We start from the raw sequence: 22,243 nt of genomic DNA, 5'->3' as shown, positions 1-22,243 counted from the left end.
AGGCAGAAAATTGTATCTACATCTGTTAAATTCAGTAGTTCAACAACTGAGAAAGTTCAGTATTCCTGAAAGAAGTGTGACTGAAGAGATGCTTTTCACTGTATTCTCACTGTGAAAAGTATGGATATGACAACAGAGCCCAACTATTTTTAAGGCCCAACAAATCTTAATCCTTATAATATCAGGGCAGATGTCATAACAAGCCCCTAATAGGCCAAAAAAATTTTTAAGCAAAGTTATATGGAAATATAATTGCTAAAAATGCACGCATGAACAATTTAAATAGATACTGACAACAAATAACTACTCAATATTCATATACATTAAAATACACCTATAGGTCATGTTTTTTGCTAATAGGTCTGTTTTTATAGAAGTTTCTAAACTTGACAGTTTTTCCAACCTTTCACATATTATCCTGTCTGTTAGAATTTCTAACACGAATAGACTACTGCAGCATAAATATGGCAGCTCCTTAGTAGCCGAATATGGGGGATTTGATAGGTAATGTAGTAGCATCAGGCTAATACTTTTAGGCTAATGCCCCACAGAAAGATTAGTCACCTGCGATAAATCTCTGCTACCACAGGTGACTAATCTCTCTGAAATACCTTTCCACTGGCAATAAAGTAAATCGCTAGTGGAAAGGCATACTCTTGTTGCTTCGTTTTTCCAAAGTCGCACAAAGTTTCAAAAAACAAAGCTACGCATATGCCTTTCCCCCAGAAAATAGCCTTAAGGTGAAACTATAGGGCACATACAAAGATAGTTATGATAGGAGAACTGTAATAAAAATAGACTTATGTATTTTCATTCATGATTTTGCTGTTTCAGTAAAGAAAAACTATAGACTTTGATTTTAAATATTGTGACAATGCTCAGCCAAAACTTCAAATTTATACTTTTACTTTCTAACAATGTTGTATTTTTTTAAATAAAAGGCTGAACCGTTATGTCCTTTAGATATCTATAAACAGGGGGCTAGATATTTTTGGAACACAATAAATAGGTTAGATCTTTACATCTTAACTATTTAGTATTATCCAACTTACATTGTTTTTCACTAATTTAATGTTTTGCTCCTTCCTAACAGAAGATGTTTGTTTAGAATGAAATGAATTTGGCTTCCAGAAAGGCCTAGAACTGTCTAAGAACAGTTCTACAGAGCCATTAGACGAATGGCCCAAGGAAGCCCGCAAGTTGACTTTCAGGTTTTGCATAACCTGCGGCAAAAATTCCCAGAGGTGCCTGAAGTTGTTGTTTCCCGATGCATGCAGCAGGTTTGTGTTTTCATTGTTATTGAACTTTTTTCCCTGTAGATTTTAACAAATTTTATAAATACATTTTAATAATAAAATATTGCGCCCTGCTAAGAATCTTAAAACTCTGGTAATAGCAAGAAGGTTGCTGCTTATCTCCAGCCAATTGTAGTTTTGCAAGTGCCTTATTTTTAGGTACACTAGGTACAGTGTACTATGAACAGTACTATGCTTTTTTTTTTTTTTTTTATGTATTTTTTATGTTTTTTTTTTATTTAGCATTTTGCAGTTCTCTATTTTGGAATTTCAATAGCAATCTGGTTGCTAGAGAACAATTTACTGTAGTAAGCAGGCAGTGGTTGAATAAGAGACTAAAAGATGAAATGTAAGGAAAATGAATGGCCCATACACCATATCCCCTGGGCAATTTTCAGTAAAATTAAAAGAAACTAACAATTAACCAAACTGAATAGAGCCTTGGCTGAAAAAGCTGGATAATGTTGGTTTCAGCATTTTCATGTTTAATTCTCATGAACATTATAAGGTAACCAGACAATTCTTCTTTTTTATGACTACTTGTTAACTTACCTTTTACTTATACCTGTTTCCAACAAGTTCATTTTCTTAAAGGGGTTGTTAGCCTTCAAATAAAATGTTATGCCATCGAGTGATAATCTGAGAATATTTGTAATTGGTCTTCATTTTGTTGATTATGGTATTTGATTACTTTATGTCCAGCAACTCTCCAGTTTGGAATTTCTGTATGTTTGATAAGCTCTGTATAATATAATGGGATTTTATCTGTTAAGCAGCCTGTGCCTTTTCTCATTAGAATGGCTGCTCCAATGGCTACACAACAGCTTTGTTTATATAAATTATAGTAGTATTTCTGGGGGAAAACACACCAGTTGTACCAGTGCAGGGCAGCATTACATTATATATAGTAATTACCTTTTTCTGTAATAATAAAACAGCACCTTTTACTTGATCCTGATATATAATTAATCAGGAGGCAAAACAATTCTATTGGGTTTATTTAATCCTTAAAGGAGACATTTTATATAAAGTTCATATTCAGTTATAATATTCATACTCCCTCAAAATGTGAAATTATGCAGAAAGAAAGAGGGTTTGAAAGCATTTTACCTCCTAAAACCGTCATTATATGAGAGCTGGATAAACTACCTCTCTAATCAGAAGCCAGAGCAAAATGAAACATGGGAGTGTCACTTCAGTCTCCCACAGGAAGTGGTCACAGCACTGACTGACAGGCTTTACTCAACAGCAGCAGGGAAAACCTGGGGGGGGAGAGGAGCCAGCAGAGCAGGAACTGGCTGCCTGTGACATTGCTAAGCCCCGCCCACCCTATGCATATTCACTGCACTTTAAGTAGCTCTGCTGTGTCACTGAAGTCTATCAGGGCCAGCGGCCCCAGCCACATACTGAAGAGTCTAAACCGGAGGCTGGCAAAAGGTCTGGGTAGAGCACAGTTTTCAAGCAGTTATGGACATATTTTCACCCAAAGGTATTAAAATAAAAGCACTTCTATTTTACATGATTTAGTGCATTGAAAAAATTTATGGTATGTATCCCCTTTAAATGATTTTTTTAGTAGACTTTAAAGTATGATGATCCAAATTACGGAAAAATCCCCCGGATAACAGGTCACATACCTGTATAACATCACCTGTGTGATTAAACACAGATTTAAAGGAACAGTACCAACAGACGAATATTAGAAATAGCAGTCAATTCAATTTCAGTGTCTTTTCCTAACTCTGTACAACATTGCCAAATAGGATCATAGGGCACCATACTGTCTGCAGAGCCTCTGGTTGCTCTCCGCTTCTTTTCTGACTTCTGATTCAAACTGGAAGTCTGTTTTTGCAGTCTTTCGAGTCAAGATTTTTAGCATCTACCTAGCTAGCATTTAGTTTGGCAGAGGAGTGTCAGTGGCAATGTGATTTGTGCTTGCTTGTCCTGTGTTGGGTGAATAAAGCAAAATTCAGAGCTGGCTAACTTAGTTCCTTGAGGAGTTTTGTGGCTCTTTTGAAGCAGAAATATGTGCCTGGGCAACTTTATTACTGTACGGCAGTGATCCCCAACCAGTGGTTCTTGAGCAACATGTTGCTCCTCAACCCCTTGGATGTTGCTCTCGGCAGGGCTGTGGAGTCGGAGGCAATTTTGGGTACCTGGAGTTGGAGTCGGAGTCGGCAAAAAATTAACCGACTCCGACTCCGACTCCTACTAAATTTAAATGGGAATAAAAAAATAAAATAAAGCAAGTTTAAATGTCCCAATTCACAAACAGTCATAATTAATTACTTCTCTGCTATAAGAATAAAGCCCAATGCACACAGTGCATAAACCAACACGTTGAGTGACCATGAAGCATGCTTTTCATTGACTGTATGAATGTATAAAATACATTAGCATATTAAAACAGAGGAGTCGGAAGTATCAGAAACGTCGGAGAATTTATCTACCGACTCCACAGCCCTGGCTCTCAGTGCCCCCAAATCAGGTGCTTATTTTTGAATTCCTGGCTTCAGGCAAATTTTGGTTGGATAAAAACCAGTAGTACTGCCAAACAGCCTCATTTAGGCTGCCAGTCCACATTAGATCTACATAATAGGTAATCACAGCCCTTATTTGGCACCCTCATGAACATTTTTCATTTTTGTGTTGCTCCCCAACTCTTTTTACATTTGAGTGTGGCTCACGGGGAAAAAAGGTTGGGGACCCCCTGCTGTATGGTATATGAATGGAGCATTTGCTGAGCATTTTGCTTACATGCATGCTGGGTGACAGGAGGGCCAAAGGAAGGTAAATATGGCAGGGACACCTTTAGACCATACAAAATAACAGCAAACTCCCTTTTCAGTTTCCCCATCACTGTAAATCTGCATATAACCCCATTATAAAAAATTATGTATGTAAACTTCATAGTCGGGGAGGGGGGGGTTTAAAATTTTTTGAAGGGCCCTTTTAAATAATAGGACTTCCTCTTTGTGGCTGTATAATCTTGCAGTGGAACAGGATACTGATATTCTATCCATTGATAAGTGTGCCCTTTTGGGCAGCTGCAGCATAGAAAGATTGCCACATCTCATACAGAATTTTTAGTTGCAGACCACTGCCATAAAGGGATAGTGCCACTTCTTATGGCTAACTAAAGATGCCCCTTACCTGTGCTAGGACTGCTTGCAGAATTAACCTATCAAACCCTAGTGTTGGAGTGGATTGTTCATACAGGAAATGCTTGTAGGCAATGGACACGCATAAATAATCAAGTAAGGGGGAATGAGTTAAAAACATTATTAAAATAAAAAGAAAGTAAAGCAGTGCAAAGCAGTAAAGGGGAGACATTTTCCAGGTAAAGGAGCTTGAGGGTGTGAAATAACAGAAAGGAAAAAATGTCCGCAATAATAAAACAGTAGTACAGGTATAAGACCCGTTATCCAGAATGCTCGGGACCAAGGGTATTCCGGATAAGGGATCTTTCCGTAATTTGGATCTCCATACCCTAAGTCTACTAAAGAATCAATAAAACAATAATTAAACCCAATAGGATTGTTTTGCCTCCAATAAGGATCAATTATATAATAGTTGGGATCAAGTACAAAGCACTGTTTTATTATTACAGAGAAAAAGGAAATCACTTTTAAAATTCTAACTTATTTGATTAAAATGGAGTCTATGGGAGATGGGCTTTCCGTAATTCGGAGCTTTCTGGATAATGGGTTTCCGGATAAGGGATCCTATACCTGTACTAGTCTCTTTTAGGAAGTAAGTATCCTTCTACATATAAGTATTTCAAAAAATAAAATAACAAATGGTTAGGTGACTGACACTTTAAAATTCCAATTTGCCATGCATTATGGGAAATAGCACCCTGTAGGGAGAGTGATGTAAAAAGCTTTGCACTCCATTTAATGTATTATGCATATCACCACAGACGATTTAATCTGATGGCACTGCCATCAGTTATTAAGTACACCACATTTGCTGCATGGTAAATTGACTAACAGACAAGCTATAGAATAGTAATAAGTTAAATTGCTGTGTTTTTTTTTCAGCAAGTCCAGTCGATTTGACTTATTACTGCAGATATACCATGACCTAGATCAGTGCTGTCCAGCACTCCCCCCCCCCCCCCCCCCCCCCCAACTGTCTGGCTGCTGTGACTGCTTACCTTTGTGTAAACTTTAAATGGTATCAGTATTGATTATCTGGCCCCCTGCAGTGTTTACACCTCAGGTTCAGGCTGTAAACACGTGTATTGTTCACACCTTTTAGTCCCTGCATTGTTCACTACTCAGGATCAGACTCTAAGTGCCCACATTGTTCACCTGTTCACACCTCAGACTGTAGGAGCAGTGCCAGCATTGGGTCACTGTATGTATTGCCTGCCCTATGCTGCCTCTGTGTGCCATACTCTGCCTGCCCTATGCAGCCTGTGGGAGGTGAACCTAACAAGGGTTTGTTCTGGGAGCTTAGTAGCATTTGGTAATTATGTGCTGAGGGTTGCTGTGTTGCCCACAGGGGATGAGGAGGCGTATGGATTTATATGGATCTTAATATGACATAATAAACTTCTTTCACATATGACTGATAGGGTGATATCCCTAATGTGAGCACCAACCATTTGGGGTTTTATTGCACTACCACCATTAATGTGGGTATGGTCTTAAAAGCTCTTTTGATAACATGGATGTGGTTTGAAGTGGGTGCAGTTTAAAAAAGGGGAGTGGTCAAAACTCGCTTTCATTATCTGACCTCCACCATGTAGGCCAGAAAGATTCCGGCCCTCGGTACCACAGAAGTAGGATAGCACTTACCTAGACGTATGAGAATCTTCACAGACATATTACAGTGTTTATACCCGATTGTGAAATCATTCTGGGCAGCATCCAAGCATTTTGCATGTAGTACCACCTTTTTCTATAATACGAGGTGTATTTATTAACACTGAAGGCAAATGATGAGTGTTGTTGCCTATAGCAACCAATCAGATCTTTGCTTTTGTTTTCTAACAAATCCATTCGCCAAACGAGTGGATAGTCTCCTGATATGCCAACCTACAGTGGGGGCGATATTGGGCTAAATTCAATCATTTAGCCCTAGGGTAAATATGGCAGGGACACCTAGGGGCCATACAAATTAACGACAATTATAATAAGTGTCTTTGGATCGAGGACCTCATCAACGGGCAGATGTGGTCTCCAAAATGATGGAAATCAAGCCTGCCAGATAAGCTGCCAAATAGGTCTGAAGGACTGAAATCTGCCAGTGTATGACCACCTTAACTTGTAGGTGACTGTTCAAATCTAATTGTTAGTTGGTTGCTATGGGCAACATTATTGGTGATGATTGTCTCCAGTTACATTCACACCTCTAACCGTGTAATTATAATTTTTTACTGAACTCTGATGGTGTCATATTTGTGTCATGTATGTGATCTGGCTGCTGAGTGGGATATTGTTGCAGTGACATGTCGTCAGCCTGAGCCTGTTATTGGGGAGCGAGCTGGGAAAAAGTACAGTTTAAATCACTTTAAATTTGCCTTTCAGCTTGACATTGCCTTTAAAATCCAGTAAAAGCAGTGATGCATGCATCAGTGAAGACTCTGAGGGTTTATCTTCCACTTGTGATTTCAGAGATCAGCAGATGAGAAAACCATTGAGATCAATATACAGAGTTCTCCAACTGTTTAAAAAAAATAAAATATATTTTTAGCAAAAAACATGTATAAAGCAAGACAGTGAGCGGCACACACAGGGACTTAGTAAGAAAACAAAAAAATTTTTATTCATATATACACATATATCCCCATATGTAATAAAAGAGCAGTAAGTTTGTCTAGGAGCAGTAACCAATATGTTTGCTTTTAAACAGGTGACCAGTAAATGCTTTCTGCACATTGGTTGCTATGTAAAGGTAGAGTTAAACATTACCAGTGTTGTTGCTCATTACAACCAATCAGTTGCTTTGCTTTGGTTTTCTAACTGTAAATCTAATTGCTGATTGGTTGCCCTGGGCAATATCACGGTAAAGCTTCATTTCATTTCTTACACAGCATTATAAATACACCCCTTAGTGTGTTTAATTGCGTAACTCCAGTAGTGAGGGTGAAGATAAACTATAACCAATGAAAGACCAATTGCTTTCTAGTTATTTGCCACCTTCTATGGATCATTGAAGCTACAATTTTATTATTTTGTATTATCTTTTTATTCAGACCCTCTCTTCCTAGGTTTCATTGGACCCTAGCAACCAGACAGCTGGCTGAAATGAAGATCTGCCATCTGCAGTGTGATAAAGGGTGTAATAATTTGGCACCTATTTCATGAAATGTATCAATAGAGTTAATAGGCTGACTACAGGAAAAATGATAATTTGTTTCTTTTAATAGTATTTATATATTTCTGCTTGTTTCTTCAGCTTTTTTTTTTATTTAATCAGCTCTGCTTTTTTATTTGACAGAATAACAACAATTTGGATGCTTGTTGTGCCGTACTGTCGCAAGAAAGTACAAAATATTTGTACGGAGAAGGAGAATTATCTCTTTCAGATGATCCCCGAATTGCAAGCTTAAGGAACCACATGACTTCTCTGAATTTGGATTTGCAGTCACAAAACGTGTACCTTGATGGAAGGGACGGCACTAGGATGAATGGTAACAGTAGGACTCTGACTCACAGTATAAGTGATGGGCATCTTCATGGAGTACAATCCAGCAATGAACTTTATCAACCAGAGCCACAAACTGCACCTGCTCATGTTCCTGCTAGCTTTAATGTCTTTGGAATGGCCAATACAATTAATTCTTCAAATTCTGGACATCAGTTTGGGCTGCATTTAGGAAGCAAAGGGTCTTCTGTTTCACAGACACCAAGGTTTAACCCTATAATGGTGACATTGGCACCAAATATCCAGCCTAGTCGTAATACTCCAACATCTTTGCACATTCATGGTGTTCCTCCGCCAATTCTTAATAGTCCACATGGAAACTCTATCTACATTAGGCCTTATGTTACTTCACAGAGTGGTACAGCTCGACAGGCACAACAGTCACCAAGTTGGGTGTCTCATAACCCAACACAACCACAACAGATTTATCAGCCGTCGCAACCAAATCCATGGACAACTCTTCCTACTTATTCTGCGCCACATACCTCATTGCAACAGCCAACCCAATCTAGTATTCAGGGCCACCAGACCTCTCATGTCTATATGCCCATAAGCTCACCTACAACTCCTCAAGCACCCATGCTTCATTCATCTGGCAGTGGTTCCCAACCCTCCACCCAGTACAATATTCAAAATATCTCAACAGGACCCAGGAAAAACCAAATTGAAATAAAGCTTGAACCTCCGCAGAGGAGTAATTCATCAATGTTACGACCCTCATCTTCTCGCAGTTCGGCAAACCCTGCCTCTATTAATAGCCAAACCAGAAACCAACCCACTGTTTACATAGCAAGCCCACCAAGCACAGATGAAATGATCTGTCGCAATCAGCCTAAGGTCTACATTTCTGCCAATCCTCAAAGTGTTGATGACCAGGTAATCAGGAACCCACCTACAGTTTTCATATCCGCAAACCCTGGTGCAACAACTGCACCCAGGAATATGTCTGGGCAATTAAGCATGGGTCCTGCTTTTATCCACCACCACCCTCCCAAAAGCCGAGCACACGGTAACAGCACATCAGCCACATCTCCACGTGTGGTGGTAACTCAACCCAACACAAAATATACTTTTAAAATAACTGTCTCACCAAATAAACCTCCTGCTGTTTCTCCAGGGGTAGTCTCTCCAACCTTTGAGCCTACAAATCTGCTTAACCTTACTGATCCATTTGCAGAATCAGAAGGTATGCAACATCTCACGGACCCTATTCTAGCATCTGATAAAATAAGTGAAGCACGAAAGCTAAGCGTGGGATCGGATGATGCAGCATATACACAAGGTAATGAGATGCTTAGACTTGCAGTTTTTTAGTATGTGTAAAGGCGTGTGTATATATTTCTGAAACGAATTAAAACCAGTGGATAAAAAATTCTCCATTAATACTAAATACATCACCACTTAAATAGAAAAAATCATTTGCTTGAAGATTTTCATTCATCCAGGTCATGATATGTATCTATCTAGTATAGGATCCCTTATCCAGAAAGCTCTAGGAAGGCCATCTCTTATATACTCCAAACAATGCTAAATTTTAAAAAAAAATTCCTTCTCTTTAATTATAAAACCGTACCTTGTAACTGATGGTTACCATCAACACTGCATAAATCCATATTGATGGCAAAACAGTTCTGTTGACTTTATTATTTCAATTATTTTTTAGCAGACTTAAGATACATGTTACAGGTCCCTTATCTGGAAAACCCCAGGTCCCAAGTATTCCAGATAATAAGGTTAAAGCAACTGCACTTGGTAAGGAATCTTAAAAATGTTTCCTTACTCAACCGGTTGGTTACGTTCCTACTTTCTCTCATTTAAAAAAAAAAAATAAAGTATGGTCCCTTTACCAACGAAGTTGCATGCCATTGGGTCTACATATATAAATAGACTTATTGTATGTACGTATTTTATGTCGCATGACACTTTTTTTCTATTGACTAACTTAACTTAGTATATTTGTTTAGTGGCAAGTGTGTATGTGTGTTTATATAAGTAATAAATTACAAGAAAACTTCAGTTTTCAAATTCTTGGGTTTTGTCTAGATTTTGATGGAAATAGTATTAAAGCTTACAGATTTGTTCTTATTTTTCTTTACCTTTAACCTTATTCTGGTTAGAATCTAGCAACTTTTTTTTTTTTTTTTTTTTTTGGAGCTTAGGTGGTTTTTCATGGTGAGGGCAGTGATTTTGTGATGGTAGATTCTGTTAATGCCTTTAAGAGGGGCTTGGAGTTCTTGAACAAGCATAGTATCCAAGGCTTTTGTAATACTAAAATCTACAGTTAGTTTTGATGTTGGTATATATAGTTTATGTATGTGAGTGTATAGATAGGTCAGTATAGGTTTGTGTGTGCTGGGTTCACTTGGAAGGGTTGAACTTGATGGACTCTGGTTTTTTTTTTTTCAACCCTATGATATTGGTGGGAGGTCCAGAGTAATTGGCATCACCACAAATTCATGGCAAGTCCAGCACTCATAGGCCATTAATATACTTTACTTTAGGGCACAGCATTTCCAAATGACAATTTTAAGGGAAATCTGCTTGCAGCATTCTCCAGCAATTGTCACCAGTGACACTTCTTGTGTGATTTTTATATATATTTTTTATTATGTATATCTATTCCTGAAACAAATTATATCACATGGGTAGCTACGGCCATTTGTCACTGCTGCAGGGTAACCTCAGAGGCTCTTTTTCAAAGTAGTGTGCTGCAGGGCTTTTCATTTTGTGGGAAGTCCAGTGGTGTGGTTTGGTATGAGGTGGGGGGGCTCTGTATGATATTGAAAACAACTTCTTTATGTCACTACACTGCAGAACATTTGACTCTATGCAGGATATGTAAACTTTCCAAGAAGACCTTTTAAAAGCTGTTAACTGATAAAAAAAAAAAAAATTTAATTCACAATTTTGGCTATTGCTGTGCATCAGCTCATCATCACAGCTACATATTTTAATCTTAATATATTTCCCTAGAAAAGCTCCAAATTAATGTACTTTTCGGGAACAGAAAAAGCTGGTATGATGGTCATGCAACCATTAGGAGTTAAGTAAAGCCTATCATGAAATTGGCTGTGGGCAGTGGAGTTGAATTCTTTAAAGGGGAAAACGGTGTAATATCCCTGTGCCATGTTACATGAAAATAGAGGGCAACATTTAGGCAGACTGTGTATTATCAGTATAATTTGTATTTGCTTGTACACAGAGCGGTTATACTAATACTGTACAGGAGTTAATTGGGTTAATTACTGGGAGCCCTGTGGCATTAATTGTGATCAACTTTTCTCTCTTATTGGAGGGGTCCCTCCATCCATGGAACCTGATGGTTTTAAGGTTTAGGGTGTATTTTTAATCATGCACTGAATTAATACCTATGTGGTTTTATTTTGTATGTGTAGGTTTGACTATAATTTAACCTGGGTGGCTATTAGTTGCTCAAATCAAACATAAATCTTGTAAGTTTTGTTCATTGAACAAGCTACTTGGTTAAATGTTAATATTGTTATTTGACACCAATTTTCTGTTATTCTTGATATCTCCATCCTTTAGGTCAGGGGGCTCAAACTCAATTTACCTGGGGGCCGCAGGAGGCAAAGTCAGGATGAGGCTGGGCCGCATAAGGGATTTCACAAAAAAAAGTCCATGAAGGCTTGCATTATCGGATAATGCAAGGCACGGCGGGCGGGAGCTGCTGATTGCGGAAATGACATTATGCCATCATAACAGTTATTATGGGAAGACGTTCTGTGTGCACAATTAGCTGCTAACTAAGGAGCTAATTGTGCACACAGAACATCTTCCCATAATATATGATGGCATAACGTCATTTCCGCAATCAGCAGCTCCCGCCCGCCGTGCCTTGCATTATCCCTTGAATCGCAATAAAAATCGCGATCCATTCATTGCTTTTGCGAAGGCGTTGGTGCGGGCCACAAAATATTGTACCGAGGGCCACAAATGGCCCGCGGGCCGCGAGTTTGAGACCCCTGCTTTAGGTAAACAAATCCTGGTATGCCAGTTTTCTCAACTCCAGATTGTATATAGGCTTGTCACATATCATACAGAATATGTCCGCCCCTAAGTCTTCTTTAAAAAAAAAAAAAAAATGTTTACTTTTACTTTATTAATCTTTTCAGTGCTTCTTGCTGTATTACAGATCATATTCTATCTTAATGGAGGTTCTCAAAGCACTGGACTCAAATGTATCCAAAAATTAACTTCATTGACATTTGGACGCAGATTTATCAAAGTGTGAATTTAGAGCTCATCACAGTTAAATTCCACCACTCTCTATACATTAAACTTTAAAAAAAAAAAAAGTTTTTACACTTAAATATCAAATTTAACACATAAACATCAAATGATATGAGTTTTTGAAACCAAATTTGAGAGTTGAATTTTGTGGTCACGGTTTTGTTTTACCCCCACCTAAAGTTTAGTTGTGAGCAACACTCTACATCAACAAATTGGGTGCTATGAATGCAGTGGCTGACGAATGAGCCCATTTTCAGTTACATCTTCCTCCATTTCTAACAGTGCCATTTCCTTTTTACTTTAAAAAAACAAGTCCATACTACAGATACAACTTTTCTTTGGATGTTTCTTCAGTAATAAATTTCACTTGTTATCTCCTCTGTATGCATGTTATTGATTTTTGTTTTTTTTGTTAAATGTGTATTCTTTTGATGTGTGGGAAATGGAAAATTTTGCACCACACGTCGCTTTGAACTTTGCCAAAAATCTCTTTAGGTCTGATTTGACCACACAATTTTTTTTTCCACATAGCCAGAAACCATGAGAACAAACCAAACTGCAAACTACAAAAGTGCTTTTACATACTTTTTTTTTTTAATCAATGGCTTCTTCATACCAGCACCTTATCCAGTATACCCTGAGTATATCCCCTTTTAAAATAGTAACATTAAGTTGAAAAAAGACACTCATCCATCGCATTCTAATTCAACATTAATTCATATAATAGAGCCTGAGTTGAACATACATTTTGCCAATGGTTTTAGTTCATTGTTAAAAATGCTTTCTCTTGCGCTAAACAGGTGAAAGACTAAAATTAAGTAGAGTAAATCCAGCTTCCTGGTTATTACAAATTATCAGTCCACAAAAAAAGCACCCTTTATAATGATCTGACAGTCCTAACCAGTTTAATTTGGGAGGAAGGAAGGAACTTTATTATACTGACACCTTCTCAGTGGGCTGAGGTGATCAGTAGCCCATGTCTCTGCACATAAAGTAATGAAACAGATATGATGTTTCTTATTTATCTATATACCTTGGAGGCACTCTTTAAATATTGTTGATCTCTCTGTCCACACATAAAAAATTAAAAATACCCCTTATATAATTTAAAACAAGTTGGAAAATATTCATTCATAGCTTTTGTTTTTTAATATGTCTTTGCAATGTGTTTATGACTGCTGGATCATCTGCAATATAAGGATAATCTTCTGTTTTGTACTACATATACTTACTTTAATGATTGTTTCTTTAGCTTTACTGGTACATCAGAAGGCAAGAATGGAACGACTACATCGTGAACTTGATGTGCAAAAGAAAAAACTTGACCAACTGAAGACAGAGGTCAATGAAATGGAAAATAATCTAACAAAAAGGCGCCTAAATAGGTCAAATTCTCTTTCACAAATTCCTTCAGTAAGTCAACCTTGTAGATACGGGTATTTAACATTGTGTTGGTATTATATATAATATATATTTGCCCTTTAAAAAAAAAAAAGGAAGGGAGGGGGAGATGGGAATGAGTGGACATGTGAATCAAAGGCACACTCTGTTTACCTTAAGGCACCAATTAGGAAGCCGTAATTTAAAAAAAAAAAAAAAAAACAGAATCTGATTATTAATTAGAATTGATCAGTCTACTACAGTTACGAAATTATCCTGAAACCCGATATCAAGAAAGCTCCAAATTATGGGGAGGGCTCCCTTAGAATCCTTTTTAAGCAAATACAACATCTTACCTTTTTTATTTATAATAGTGAAACAGCATAAATAATATTCATGGAGAACAATCCTGTTGGGTTTAATATTCAATAATTCTGGAAAATATCTCTTCACAAGCTTTATAGATTATAAATCACAGGAAGACAACATGAAATCCAATACAGGTATACTACATTACCAAAATTATCCAGATACCTCCCTGTCCAACAATGTAATTGTGAAACCAAGGGTTTGCTCTTCTAGGATGGGTGGAAAATGTATGATGTTTTCTTCTGGTAAGCCAAGCAGCTATAATGCAGTTGGGTGTTAAAGTTTTAAGATCAGACTGTGTTTGCATTCAGCATTTTAATTCACTTACTGTACATATTAGAAGTAGGTAGAAAAATGTCTAGTGTTTTGTCAAGTTACATAAACCACAAGAGTCTGTAATCAGTATTGAAAATGTATTAAATACTTAATACATCATGAAAGAAACCAACAGTGATTTTCCTGCATATTTTTGTATCATCTGCAAATTTGTGTAAGTTTAAAAGTAGCTATATTATTACATTATTGGGTTATTTGAGGCAACATTTATTAAAGTGTTTATTAAGTTTTTGTTCTGGAATAAACAAACTCTTATATTATGCTTATGTTTGAAGCTGGAAGAAATGCAGCAATTAAGAAGCTGTAACCGTCAGCTACAAATTGACATCGACTGTCTAACCAAAGAAATTGATCTTTTTCAGGCAAGAGGTAAGTTAGGATAGAGATTTTATAGTTAAGATTTTACAAAACCTGTGCATTTGTATGGAGGCTTAATAAAATCTACAGGCATTCTTAAAATATGCCTGATGTCACGTCACATGACTGCACAAATATAAAACTTTTAGTACTAAATATCTTATTTAAATGTAGTGCTGGAGAATTGTGGAGCAAATGTGTCTCAAAAAAGCAACCCTAGACTGCCTAGATTTTAAAAATGTATACAGCACTTAAATAATTAAAATCAAATTGTCAGTTTATTAGCACAGATAATGTTTTGCCTGTAAGTCTTTTTTGCACATAGTTGTTAAAAATTGAATTTAAAAAAATTACCTCACAGTGTATATCAGGGGTCCTCAAACTTCTTTACCAAGGGGCCAGTTTAATGACCCCTCAGACTGTTGGGGGTCTGGACCACCACAACCACCCTCACTCCCTTCCCATCAAACTATGGCCCACTCCTGCAATTTTTAAAATTAAATATTACAAAATTTGCTTGCATTTAAAAAAAAAAAATAGTTTCTCCATCAGAATCCTGCATTGAAATTAACTGACATGTTTAAAAGGACATGCCCCCTTATTCTGCATGAACTCAATGATTCGGAGTGAAGATATTTTTTTGCCTATTGTTTTTATCTTGAAAACTGTGGTTTATATTTTTTAAAGTTAAACATGACAAACATGACATGATATTTTTTAAAGTTAAACATGACAAACAGGAAAATTTGATCTACTCCATGTTTGGTCCTTGTGAGGTAGATAATTAGATTCCAACCATGTCCCTTTAGCCTTGTGTTAGTAGGTGCCCATTATACTGATATTATCTGTGCACTGGTGTTCTGGCTATCTACCTGGTGAGGACCAAACATGCAGTAGCTTCAGTTTTCCTGTTACCCTGTTTAGCTCATTAAAAAAAAAAAAGTTAAGATTTTTTGTGATTTTTAACAATCTTATTTATATATTAAAGAGAAATATTAGAAATATTTGTGACCTAATGAGTACCCTATTTTTTCTTTTTTAGGACCACACTTTAATCCTAGTGCAATTCATAACTTTTATGATAATATTGGATTTCTTGGTCCTGTGCCACCAAAACCAAAAGGTAGAGTATCTGATTGTGATTAAATATAGATAAAATACTTGGATCAATGTGAACATGTTTTAGCAAAAATGTTTTTTTGGACTAAAACAAGTAGTGTCAGTTGAGACACTGTTATGTGATTTGAATGAAATTGTTTGTATGAGATCAGTGATTCTGAAATGCTAAATATGACATTCATTACAGATTGTAGCTTGATATGTGCAGAAGTAAATGAAAAAATGTAATAGGGCTCTTCCTTACTGGTATTTTAATTCAGTCTGTAGGCACAATATTGTCTTTTTTTTATACTTATCCCAATTTGTCCAAATGTTGTTATGGATATAACATTTTGTATGTAATAAAGTCTTTGATACAGTTGTATAAGGGGAAAGAGCAGGGACATGCCAATTGAGGGCAGTCACCCATCTCGGCTTAGATCTGTGATAATAGAGATTTAAAATTTTGTGGCGTCTTCTTATGAGGTAGGCAAAAGAGAGCTGATTCAAGTTTAAGTTCCACGTGAGTACTAAAGATATTTGTGGCTAATTGAAATACTTGAGACCAGAAGTTTTCTATGATGGGGCATTATACCATGATATAATATAATGTAATATACAGTCATGGGCAAAAGTTTTGAGAATGACACAAGTATTAGCTTTCACAAAGTTTGCTACTAAACTGCTTTTAGATCTTTGTTTCAGTTGTTTCTGTGATGTACTGAAATATAATTACAAGCACTTCATACGTTTCAAAGGCTTTTATCGACAATTACATGACATTTATGCAAAGAGTCAGTATTTGTAGTGTTGGCCCTTCTTTTTCAGGACCTCTGCAATTCGACTGGGCATGCTCTCAATCAACTTCTGGGCCAAATCCTGACTGATAGCAACCCATTCTTTCATAATCACTTCTTGGAGTTTGTCAGAATTAGTGGGTTTTTGTTTGTCCACCCGCCTCTTGAGGATTGACCACAAGTTCTCAATGGGATTAAGATCTGGGGAGTTTCCAGGCCATGGACCCAAAATTTCAACGTTTTGGTCCCCGAGCCACTTAGTTATCACTTTTGCCTTATGGCCACGGTGCTCCATCATGCTGGAAAATGCATTGTTCTTCACCAAACTGTTGTTGGATTGTTGGAAGAAGTTGCTGTTGGAGGGTGTTTTGGTACTATTCTTTATTCATGGCTGTGTTTTTGGGCAGAATTGTGAGTGAGCCCACTTGGATGAGAAGCAACCCCACGCATGAATGGTCTCAGGAAGCTTTACTGTTGGCATGACACAGGACTGATGGTAGCGCTCACCTTTTCTTCTCCGGACAAGCCTTTTTCCAGATGCCCCAGACAATCGGAAAGCGGCTTCATCTGAGAATATGACTTTGCCCCAGTCCTCAGCAGTCCATTCACCATACTTTCTGCAGAAGATCAATCTGTCCCTGATGTTTTTTTTTGGAGAGAAGTGGCTTCTTTGCTGCCCTTCTTGACACCAGGCCATCTTCCAAAAATCTTCGCCTCACTGTGCGTGCAGATGCGCTTACACCTGCCTGCTGCCATTCCTGAGCAAGCTCTGCACTGGTGGCACTCCCATCCCGCAGCTGAATGCTCTTTAGGAGACGATCCTGGCACTTGCTGGACTTTCTTGGACGCCCTGAAGCCTTCTTAACAAGAATTGAACCTCTTTCCTTGAAGTTCTTGATGATCCTATAAATTGTTGATTTAGGTGCAATCTTAGTAGCCACAATATCCTTGCCTGTGAAGCCATTTTTATGCAACGCAATGATGGCAGCATGCGTTTCTTTGCAGGTCACCATGGTTACCAATGGAAGAACAATGATTTCAAGCATCACCCTCCTTTTAACATGTCAAGTCTGCCGTTCTAACCCAATCAGCCTGACATAATGATCTCCAGCCTTGTGCTCGTCAACATTCTCACCAGAGTTAACAAGACGATTACTGAAATGATCTCAGCAGGTCCTTTAATGACAGCAATGAAATGCAGTGGAAAGGTTTTTTTGGGATTAAGTTAATTTTCATGGCAAAGAAGGACTAAGCAATTCATCTGATCACTCTTCATAACATTCTGGAGTATATGCAAATTGCTATTATAAAAACTTAAGCAGCAACTTTTCCAATATTTATGTAATTCTCAAAACTTTTGGCCACGACTGTACCATCTGTATAGTACTTTGTAAGCTGTTTCTTTGATGCTGACATTAGGAGACAGTTTGCGTATAGCTGTCCCGACTTTGTGCCACATTTCTTGTGACTCCAAGTTATAGATCTGTGGACCATTGAGTCATATGAGCATTCAGGTTGTTCTACCAGATGATTTTAGATCCATGAAATGGAGCCAGACAAGGAATGCAGTTTTATGGTATACTGTTGCACAGGCTATTAAAACAGTAATTGTTCTGTCCATTTCCCCACTGATGTCAGCTCATCAGCTAGGCCACTCTCCTGAAAGTTCTTGTTAATAAGAGGTTGTTGACAGCAAACCTGAGTTTAGACATAATTAAATTGAACTTCATAGGGTAAACAAAAGCCACATAATTATAAAATAAAAAAATATACTATAAAGACAAAATAAACAACAAAGCTGTTGTGATCTGTTAAGGGGGAACTCAGCTTGAAGGTTGGTTAGAGTAAGTTTTGGGGAGAAAGCCTTTTATCAATTCTAGAGCTCAGCTGAAACTTCTACAGACACTTTAATAGTCGGGATGCATGCAGAGGGTCCCTAGAAGTGTAGATGGCCCAGTAAGAGCCTAATTAATGTGTGATTTCAATATATCTTGGTAGTGTTGGTCAACTAACAAATGTTTAGACTGCCCTAAATAGAATTTGCAGTGGGGCCCAGTAATATCTAGGGGCCCATTCATTAAAACAAGTTTTAAAACAATTTGGAGTAACCACAATAATTTCTGATGTTCGAAAATGTCACCAATTTTTTTTACCAGTCATAAGAAAATATCGTGGTTGCTTTCCGAAAGTCACAAATTTTTTGGATCCGAACGTTTATAACTTCAATGTGTGATTTTGGAAGCCTTCCGTAGGACTCAATGGCACTCTACAGATCCAACCTGGCCAAAAGATAGTCATGATACCAAAGCTTGAATGAATTCCAAAATGTTTGTAGTCTTTGCAAAAAATATGACTTTTTAGTGGAAAAAGTAGTTGAATTTTAACGATATTATCATGGACATTAAGAAAAGTTCTATAAATTAGAAAAATATGAATTTAAAAATAAAAATTTGTGCTTTAATGAATGGGGCCCCTAGTTACACCACTGGCAATCAGTCTAAAATATGGATTTACTACCCTGGCCCAATAGACTGTGGTTTGAGGCCAAATGTGATATAAAACCTGAAAATCATGGTCTTCCCTTGGGTATTATAGTGCAGAAGCAGGAATGGGCCTTCCCTACACTATTGACAGCAGGAGGCATGTGTGAATACATGCGCTCAAAAGTCAAAAGGTTTTGTTTAATGCTAACAAACAGAACTCCTTCTCAAGCCATAGAGTGCCTTTAACAATTATCCTACCCCCTTGAAAGAAAATGGAATCAAAATAATTGTAAAAATAATGTCAGAACAGAAAGTGATTTCAATTCATTATAGCAAAAAAAACCAAAAAAAAACATACATTTTGTAAGTAATTACCTGTCCCATTTAAAAATTTGAAAGTCCTACCGTAGCTTCTAGTTTACTCAGTGAGTACTCCTCAACAGGTAGCAGCCCCCGTGCTGGTTGTGTAGCTTACAAATATAGTTCAAAGAACCCGGAGAGTACCATTATATGCAGTGAAACAGTGTAGTTTTGCAATGCAATGCAAAATGCAATGCACCTGAGGAAGGCTGGTGAGCCGAAACATGTTGTGCTAAAAGATGTCTCAATAAAACTACACTGTTTCACTGCATATAATGGTACTCTCCGGGTTCTTTGAACTATACCTGTCCCATTTACCTTTTTCCAAAAATGTTTGCACATAGTTGTGAGCTTGAGCTTTTTTTTTTTTTTTCTTTTTTTTTTTACACCGGCATTGGTGTGTAACTTATAGGATGCGCACACCTTAGTGTGTCTTTTTCCTGTTTGTGGTATGGTGGTAGGTTTTGGTAGTACATTTTAAGTTCTGTTCTATGTAGTAGTGTTTCACTTTTGTTTTACTTTCTTTTTTATTATTTCAGTTATGCAGTTATGCATTTATTTTATTATAGATCAGAGATCCACCAGCAAAACGCCAAAGAATACATCAGAGATGGAGGAAGACGAGGGAGCTCATTGGAATTGCACTGCATGTACTTTTCTAAATCACCCTGCCTTAAACCGTTGTGAACAGTGTGACATGCCTAGGCATTTCTGAACCAGTTGGTCCTTAAAATATTAGCATTTCGAATCTCAAAGAAGAAAGCTAAAGAAAACTTTCCAGCTAAAGGAAACCCTTCGGCTGTAACTCTGTTCTGGATAGTAGGATTACATAAATCTGAAAGTGTGGCCTTTTGGTGTTTTGCTTCTGTTAAATGTCAGCCCACAGTGAAAATAATACCTCATTGTTGTGATGTGCGCAGTTGGTTACCCCTCCCCTACTTTTTTAATTAGTATTGTTTAACTTGTTCCATTTCAATCATTTGGTCACTGAAATGCTGATAATCGTATTTCTCAGCTTCCTGTACCATGTACAGTATAACATTCAACTTGGTAAGAAGACATTTTCTAGTTTTGAATTGTGGGGGCTGTAATTAACATCTCATTAAGTTACTATGATGTTTGCGTGATTGAAACAATTAGAGTTGGCCATACTTTTTATGGATCAAGAAACGGGACCTAAAAACAAGCCAGAAACCCCCAAAAATTGCAGTTTGCTGTAACTTTTTGCTGTCTTTTGGACAAAGAACAGACTTCACAGATCAAGTGGTTCCTCGTGGGAGCATCCTTTTGCCTTGTGAAGCAAGCATCAGTGCAATCAAGTAGAAGAAGAAAAGAACTGCATGCATTTACAATACAGTGAAATTACTCAGTGGCTTCTTCTTTTGTACATAGCTCCAAAACCTGCTTTAAGTGAATTGTTTTTTGATTGTTTCACTTTTATTCATTTCCTGTACTTTGTATGTATAGTGTAATAGGGTTTTTGTTAATCTTTTGTTTAAATATGATTTTAGATCAGTCAGTTTTATGTCCTTGTTTTGTTTTTTCCCTTCTTTGAAGAACTGTTGTCTAAAGACACATGAGTTTTCTCCTTCAGCACAGCAAAGACCTAAAACTGTGCAGCTGCCTCCCATTCACTTGATTTGGAAGCCACTGACATATCCAGGCACTTTTCACCTTCAAGATAGACTAGTAGTGTTTTCAGGCTGAAAGCCACTGTGAGTGCTGCCAGGCATTTCCCTTTCAAATGAATTGAAGGCAGCAAAATGAATTGAAGGGGGCAAAAAAATGCCAGCAGAGAAAACAACTAGTGTGCCATAAGTCTAAGTGCCTCAGAAGGATGGAAGTAAAGCATTAATAATACAAAGCTATGCCCATTCAAATGTTAGTTATCATTAGACCTCTACCATTACTGCATAACATAACTCATAATTCAACCTTGAAACCTGAAAACAGCAAAGAAATTTGTTACCTACATGATGGACAATCAACATATATTTGTATTGTATGCCAAGATCAACTTCTTATATGGAAGTTAAAAGGCCATGCAGTCTTTTTTGAAGATTTGCTCTTCATTATGATGACAGGCTTTCCTCAAAAGTATAATGTACAATGTAAAACTGGCATCTCTTGTATTTATATGCCTGGTGGACACTTTAATTATTGGATATCACTAGGGAGTAAAATACAAGTTCCTAAGTTGAAGAATATATTGTTTCCAGAGTCATTGCTGCAATGTATTTTTTTTCATGTTTCAATATTTTTTGCTGCTTTTATGAATATAGGAACATACAGAAAAAAAATGGATATTCATTTAATTGCATCAGAAAAATAGAACAAATCTGTCTTCCACTGTCTATTCCTTGAGCAATATCCCCATGGTTGAAATGTAGATTTTCCTTTTCTAGTTCCTAAAGTGCCTCATGTGCAGGTAGGCAGCACATCCAAAAGCAATACTTTTTTTTTTTTTTTTTATTAAAAATACACTTCTTTTAGTATCCGTTTCTTGTGAAAATTGACACTTCAGTCTTTACCTATTTTATTAATAAAAACCTAATTGGATATATGGAGTTAATAGTTTTGTGATTAAGCTGGGTAAAACTGTCTTTGTAACAGATAAGTTATTTATAAAAATTAAAAAAATATATATTCTAATTTTGGTTTGTGGATTTTGTTTTCCACTAGTTGATGGGAAAATTAGTTAACATGTTTAATACACAGGAGCCATGACTATCTTGTAAATTTGTATCTTGTAAATTTCTTGTAATCCTTGTTGAAAAGGGATATTCTAAGTCACCAAGGTGCTCCTTGACCATATACAGGTCATGGAACTCCAAGGTGACATCTAATATCCTCATATTTT

At 37.1% G+C, this 22,243-nt stretch overlaps 1 protein-coding gene across 4 annotated transcripts in view; it reads left to right on the top strand.

Moving 5' to 3' along the window:
- The window catches only part of tab2 (TGF-beta activated kinase 1 (MAP3K7) binding protein 2), a 42,546-nt gene extending 20,511 nt beyond the window's left edge, over positions 1-22,035 (top strand). For 2 of the 4 annotated variants that reach the window (XM_018093727.2, XM_012962531.3), the window contains exons 4-9: positions 1,097-1,280; positions 7,746-9,234; positions 13,456-13,616; positions 14,564-14,657; positions 15,688-15,768; positions 19,953-22,035. In XM_018093727.2, coding sequence (XP_017949216.1) covers positions 1,179-1,280; positions 7,746-9,234; positions 13,456-13,616; positions 14,564-14,657; positions 15,688-15,768; positions 19,953-20,098 — 2,073 coding nt within the window. In that variant the 5' untranslated portion in view covers positions 1,097-1,178 and the 3' untranslated portion in view covers positions 20,099-22,035. 4 annotated transcript variants of the gene reach the window in all.
- Positions 22,036-22,243: the final 208 nt, after the last annotated feature.

This window comes from Xenopus tropicalis, chromosome 5 (genome assembly GCF_000004195.4).
Source record: "Xenopus tropicalis strain Nigerian chromosome 5, UCB_Xtro_10.0, whole genome shotgun sequence".
Classification (NCBI taxonomy): Eukaryota; Metazoa; Chordata; class Amphibia; order Anura; family Pipidae; genus Xenopus; species Xenopus tropicalis.
The sequence above is the reverse complement of the archived record's forward strand: the minus strand, read 5'-3'. Positions and strand labels throughout refer to the sequence as shown.